This window comes from Alligator sinensis, unplaced genomic scaffold, assembly GCF_000455745.1.
Source record: "Alligator sinensis unplaced genomic scaffold, ASM45574v1 scaffold107_1, whole genome shotgun sequence".
Lineage (NCBI taxonomy): Eukaryota > Metazoa > Chordata > Crocodylia > Alligatoridae > Alligator > Alligator sinensis.
In genome coordinates, this window is record NW_005843041.1 from 131,177 (window position 1) to 137,504 (window position 6,328).

At 49.9% G+C, this 6,328-nt stretch overlaps 1 protein-coding gene across 1 annotated transcript; it reads left to right on the forward strand.

Annotated features, from left to right (window-relative positions):
- Nucleotides 1-1,221: 1,221 nt before the first annotated feature.
- LOC102368747 (histone H3.3) lies at nt 1,222-4,785 on the forward strand. Its single transcript, XM_006036942.3, has 3 exons — nt 1,222-1,401; nt 2,630-2,783; nt 4,013-4,785. The coding sequence occupies exons 1-3, from the start codon at nt 1,274-1,276 to the stop codon at nt 4,139-4,141; spliced, it is 411 nt and encodes a 136-aa protein (XP_006037004.1). The 5' UTR covers nt 1,222-1,273; the 3' UTR covers nt 4,142-4,785.
- The last annotated feature ends 1,543 nt before the right edge of the window (nt 4,786-6,328 follow it).

Genomic DNA, 6,328 nt, shown 5'->3' on the forward strand with positions numbered 1-6,328 from the left:
GGGGGGAGGGGTACAAACTGTCCTCTATTGATGTGAAACCGGACACCTTTATGTCCTCTTATTTTTCACCGCTCGGCCCTCCGCCGCCACCGTCCGCGGGAGCTCACCGTGCCCCCAGCCTCGGGAGGCGCACGGCATTCATGGTGGTGGGGACACGAGGACACGCAGCTGCCGCCGCCGTCCGCGGGAGCTCGCCATGCCCCCAGCCTCGGGAGGCGCACGGCGTTCATGGTGGTGGGGACACGAGGACACGCAGCTTCTTGTCCGCTGTCAGCCCAGGTCCTTTTCTGCGGAGCACTAGAACTAGGGGGCACCTGCCGACAGTCCTAGGTAACCACCTCAAAACTGACGAGAGCGAGGACTTTTTTTGCACGGGGCGTCGTTAAGCGGAGGGACTCACGACCACCACGTTGCTGTTGTCGTGGTGTTGGCCTGACGTGGTCGTGATGACACCTGCACCGTCGCCATGGCGCTGGTGGCGGAGGCGGAGAGCGGAGCCAGGGTCGACGAGGGGCTCGCTGAATCCGTGGCGGAGCCGTCTGTTTATGACCGTTGAGTGGAACGGTTGGAGACGTTTCCTCTGGGATCTCTGTGCCAGGAGCGGCGGATGCCAGAGCAGGTCTTGGCCACCGTTGAGAAACGCTACCTGCGGATCTGCAAAACTTTGCAACCGAACGGCACAGGAGTTCTCCCAGCTTCTCCCGACCCACTAGATCACATTCCCCTCCTAGAGCCAGGGGGATCCCACCTCCCTTTGCTTGCACTGGTAGACCACGTTCTCTTCCACGACTTGGAAAGGCCACGCTTTTGCTCGCCTTCTGCACTCGGGAAAGCTGTTTGCTGCTTGACGTGACGCTTCTGTTAGGGAAGAAACGAGATCGAGAGATTCATGCGTGCAGCTGGATTTGAACAGTTTTTACACATATTTAAGCCAGTCTGAGATAGCAAGGGTTTTTGGTGGACTTGCTGGGACTGTTCTTGTTAATACAGTACCAGAAACATTCCCCAAATGTTGATATTCCTGCATTAAAAGCCATTTTGAATTCTGTAGCATCTGGGTGCCTCTCAGTCCATCCTGCATTCAGGCGGGAAGGGGGCTGACCTGCATTTTACCACGTTCTCTGCCACTGTTCTGTTCGATGTTTGTGCCGTGGTCAAAAATCTCACACCGATCTATGACCGAAGTGATGAAACTAATCTTATACCCTCTCCTCTCTCTCTCTCTTTCTTTCTTTTTTAGCGGATTTTTTTTCCATTCTAAAAACCGTCCAGAATGGCCCGTACCAAGCAGACCGCTCGTAAGTCCACAGGTGGAAAAGCCCCCCGGAAGCAACTGGCCACCAAAGCAGCCAGGAAAAGTGCACCTTCCACCGGGGGAGTGAAGAAGCCACATCGCTACAGGTATTTGGAGCCTGCCGTCTCTGCTGGCACATGAGAGGGAAGGAGGGGTGTCGTTTGCCCTGCCCTTTGCCCTCACGAGAAAGCCGTATCCCCCATATCATGGTACGTGGGAATGCCAGCTGGACCTCCAGGGGCAGGAGCGTGTGGTTGTACTTGAGGGGATCAGAACTCTTTGTGCCGTTGACCTGTCTCGATCTCTTCTTAGTGCCTCAGTTTCCCCTCTCTCCTCCCTGCCTCCCCTGCTCAGATTGGAAGCTGTGTGTGTGAGACCCCAGCAGAGATCTAGGTCCCAAGTAACCATAATTACAAATAAAGAATAGGTTCATAGTTGCTAGTATGCTACAATATAGTGTACAAACAGGAAGCGAAGAATGAACCTCCTATACAGGGTGTTTATAAAGGCCTTGTGCAACTTTTCTGGATTTCATAGGCATTAGGGCTAGAAGGGACCTCGTGAAATCGCCGGGTCCAGCCCCCTGCCCAAGGGGCAGGAAGTCGGCTGGGGTCAGATTGCCCCAGCAAGCATGTATTTTATTAAACTTTAATAACTTTGGATATACACATGATTGAAGCAAACTGTAAACGGCGATTGAAAGCATAATTCATTAAGTTTTTTAGCATGGGGTAAGCGATGCATAGGGTAAAGATCACAATGCAATTCATGCAATCACTCGGCAGCTACTGGAAAATGTTTTCTACGAGTTGGAAAATCAGATGGAAAAAGCTATCGTGAACAATGGCGTTTATGTTGAAGTCTAGAAATTTGAGCTGTATCGTGTTAAAACTTAAAGAATTATGCTTTCAATCGCCATTTGCAGTTTGCTTCTATCGTGTGTACATCCAGAGTTGTTAACGTTTAAAATTGCGCAAGGACTTTATAAACACCTGGATATTCCTGCAGTCACATCTGATGGATCTGCTGTCTAGAAGCAGGGGTTTTGGTGCTGCTCCAGTCCTAGTTTAGAAAGAACTGGTACAAACCCAATGGAAAAAGGTGGTACAAACCCAACAGTGTTGCCCCAGGCACCATCTCCCCATGCTCTGTATGCCTTGGTGATGCCCTGGCAGAATTACAGGCAGGCTCTGGGAGCAGTTCTGCCTTTAGGCCTCTGCCTTTCTGTTGTGGGGTGTTAAAAGCCCCCATTTGGGCAAGGAAGAGCTGGCTCTGACCACAGTGGCAAGAAGCAGTAGCCATCAGCCTATCCATGACTCTCTCTCCCTCTTCCAGGCCTGGCACCGTGGCCCTTCGAGAGATCCGACGGTACCAGAAATCCACAGAGCTGCTGATTCGCAAGCTCCCCTTCCAGCGCCTGGTCCGGGAAATCGCTCAGGACTTCAAGACTGACCTGCGGTTCCAGAGCGCGGCCATTGGAGCCCTGCAGGTTGGTTGCTTCTCTCTCTCTCTCTCTCTCTCTCTCTCTCTCTCTCTCTCTCTCTCGCACACTTTCACCCACAGTCCCCTTCTATCGGCTTGTCTAATTGGTGCCTGGCACTACGAGATCACTTCCAGTGGGGGGAGCCCCAGCCTGCCTCTTGGTCATCAGATGCCTAGAAACTAGAGAGGGAAATGTGCGCCCACCTTCTTGAGTGACCTGAAAACTCCTGCACTAATCCATGGTGCTCAGCATGGCCTGTGGCCCAGGAGCTTAGAAACTAAATTCCCCTCTGGTGTACAGCAGTTGCATTCTTCCCCTGGGAAACTGAAGGCATCTCTATGGAGCTGTGTCCAGGCAGCATGTCTTCCTTCTCCTTTGAGTAATACTCTCATACAGACCGCTTTCCCACAAAGCTCTGGGAGGATAAAAGATGCTATGAAGATCTCGTTAAGACCCAGCAGCGGGCAGGGAGTGCAGCTTTACAACCCCTAGTGCGTGAATGTTGAATCTCGTCTGCGGTGTCTAAGACGGATCCAGTTCACTGGTATCAGTGGGATGTGATGGAGCCTTGGTTACTTCACCAGGGAACGGGTATTGCCGTATTTTTCTATGTACCACATACCCCTGAGTAAAATATGCACCTTGGCTTTGAAAGCCCGAATGAAGGGGAAAAGATCTTTCCTTCGGAGCCTACTAGCAGGTGCAAGGGGGAGGTAGAAGAAGTGTCTGCCACCAGTATCCAGGAAGTCCTACGTGCTTTCCTCTGCAGGCATTTAAGCTGCAGAAACTGCCGTCACTGTATTTTCTAAAATATAAAGTGCACCCCCAATCTCCAGCTGCTGTTGTATGTTAGAAAATATGGTAATTGTTTTTTGCGAAGTGTGTGGCATTACCGTATTTTCTCAAATACAATGTGCACCCCCAATCTCCAGCAGCTGGAGTTTGGGGAAAGGCTATATGTTGTACATTAGAAAATACAGTAATTGGCTCCTGAGAAGCTTGTGATGGAGGCAGGGGTTAATTAGGCACAGAGCATTTAAAAGGCCACTTTTCCAAGTGAACCTGCTCTATTCAGCTTCCAGCTTCTCTCACTTAAAACCTGCCCCCTCCCCTTTGAGACTTGCCCTAGCACCTACTGGGGGGGGGCAGTGTTTTGATGCATCTGAAAGAGATTATGTCTTCCAAACTCTGACTTTGTGTTGTGTTGGCTTCTTTTCCCCCCTCACCCTTGGTAGGAAGCCAGCGAGGCTTATCTCGTGGGTCTCTTTGAAGACACCAACTTGTGTGCCATCCACGCCAAAAGAGTCACCATCATGCCAAAAGACATCCAGCTGGCACGTCGTATCCGGGGCGAACGGGCTTAACTCCGTGGTGGTAGCTATCTCCGCTCATGCCGTGTATTAGACTAGACTCTAGGTTTTTTTTTTCCCTACTCCTGTTTGTAGTGGCTAGCTAGAACAATGGGAAATGTTAAACCTAACTTAGCTCTCAGCGATGAGGAAAAACCCGATCTGTTTGTTCATGAAATACAAGCAAAAAAAAAACAAAAAAAAAAAACCCACAACCAACCAACCAACCAACGACACTTTGAGAAATTTTCAAGACTTTTGGATTTTTTCAGTTTGTTTTTTGTATCTTTTTTTTTTTTTTTTTTTTTCAGAATTGCAAAAAAAAATTTAAGTAACTCAAAGGGGGAAATGTTTTTGAAATATCTGGTTTTGTACACAAAACGGAAGTAGATTTAGGCATAAAACAAAACAAGGAGCTTTTTGTCTTCGGTTTGTAAAAAAAAATATATATAGATAGATATATATATGTATACCTGCAACGATCACTCGACACTCTTTTTTTGTTGTTTTCCTTTTCCTTTGCATTTCCAACGAGCTCTGAACTTGTTTTCCTGTTTCCATGCGTCTCGTGAAACGTGAGTTAGGCCTTTGTAACATTCAGGTTCCTTCGCCCCGCGGTGGTGACAAAAGCAGCAACGAAAAATAAACGTTGAACGATACCCCTTCCGCTTCCCTCTGGTTTTCTACCGTGGAATCGTAGAAAATGAGGGTTGGGAGGGACCTCAAGAGGTCATGTCTAGTCCAACCCAGGTCATCTAGGCCAGCGTTTCGCAACCCAAAGATGGGTGGCAAGAATAGATGAAAGGGTCGCAAACAAACTTTCAAAATGGATCATATTTTACGTACGTTTTTGAAAGGTGCTGCTGGTGCTTCACCATAGATTAACGCTGCACATGCTAATAAATGGGGATCCGGGGTTTGCATTTGCCCTGGGGGGAAAAAAGCAGCGGTGGTGGTTGGGCCGTGGCAGTGGGGTAATGCCGTGGCCTGGTGCACAAATGGCTGGCAGGGAGAGGAGATGAGGGCAGTGCTCCCACCCTGTCCATTACTCCTCGTGCTGCTGGCGTGGGGGTCCTGGTGGCGGCAGCAGCAACGAGTCTCACCACCCACACTGGGCCACAGAGGCAGTTCCTGCCCGTGCCCGTCTGACCAGGCTGCAGCCCTGTGCCCGCTGTGGGCGCGCAGATCTGGGAGGGCACATGCCCCAAACACCCCCCTTGCCCCACACACTGGGGGACTGTGTCCTGGGGGTGGGGGGCAGTGGGTTGGACCAGGGGCTGTCTTCTATTTAAACCTATTTACCAGGTTGGGACCAGCAATCGAAGTTTCCAAATGGGTACAAAACAAGATGAGAACCACTGGCCCAACCCAAGTCATCTAGTTTAATCCCTTTCAGCATCAACTCGGTGCTGCTTCGCCTCTCTTGTGCTTTCCCGATGTCTCAAATCCCGTACACTTTCCGTGATCCCTTAATTCATGAAATACCAACCCTCCACCAACACTTTGAGAAATTTTCAAGACTTTTGGGTGCTTTCGTTTTGTTTTTTTAATATAACTTTCCTGTTGAGATGTCTCTAATCCTGAATACCTTCCGTGAACACTTATTAAGCTTGAGTTCAATCTTGATAGGCTCAAGGTGCCTCTTGTTAGACTCATGGCACCCTTTGCTAATGCCAGCTTTTTGCTTTCACTTGGGTTTTGACTCTGGAAGAATACTAGTGCTATCACAAAATCATAGAAAATGAGGATTGGAAGGGGCCTCAGGAGGTCACATCTAGTGCCACCCCCTGCTCAAATGCTTCTGTTGACAGGACAGGATGGTTTGGACGGTCTGGATTCCTATTTGAAATCTCCAGGTTTCCCTTTTGAATTGCATGTTGGTGCTTCCACATCTAAGGGTGCTACTGTTGCACCGTGCCCTGTGGCACCCTGGGGAGGATCCCAGGGCCCCCTGGTTGAGGGTCACTGTATTGAGCCATTCAGATGCCTCTGAAGGAAAGCGTCTTTGTCGTCTCTTCCAGACAAGACGCTGCGCAGATGGCAAGTTGGTATCAAACCTGCAAGGGTGTGGACTGGCGAAGGGATGGTCTGTCTTCATGCACCTCTCGAGGATGCAGCAGGGAGAGCTTCGCTGAATCGTTCAGGCTGTGGGATGCAGAAGACTCAGACCCCTGCTACTGTCTCAAGCAAATGGCTTCTGCC

Bases quoted from the DNA above. Each gene is read 5' to 3' on its own strand.
- LOC102368747 (XM_006036942.3), top strand. From the start codon at position 1,274: ATGGCCCGTACCAAGCAGACCGCTCGTAAGTCCACAGGTGGAAAAGCC. The intron at 1,402-2,629 runs GTATTTGGAGCC...TCCCTCTTCCAG, and splicing joins AAGAAGCCACATCGCTACAG to GCCTGGCACCGTGGCCCTTC. The intron at 2,784-4,012 runs GTTGGTTGCTTC...CACCCTTGGTAG, and splicing joins CGGCCATTGGAGCCCTGCAG to GAAGCCAGCGAGGCTTATCT.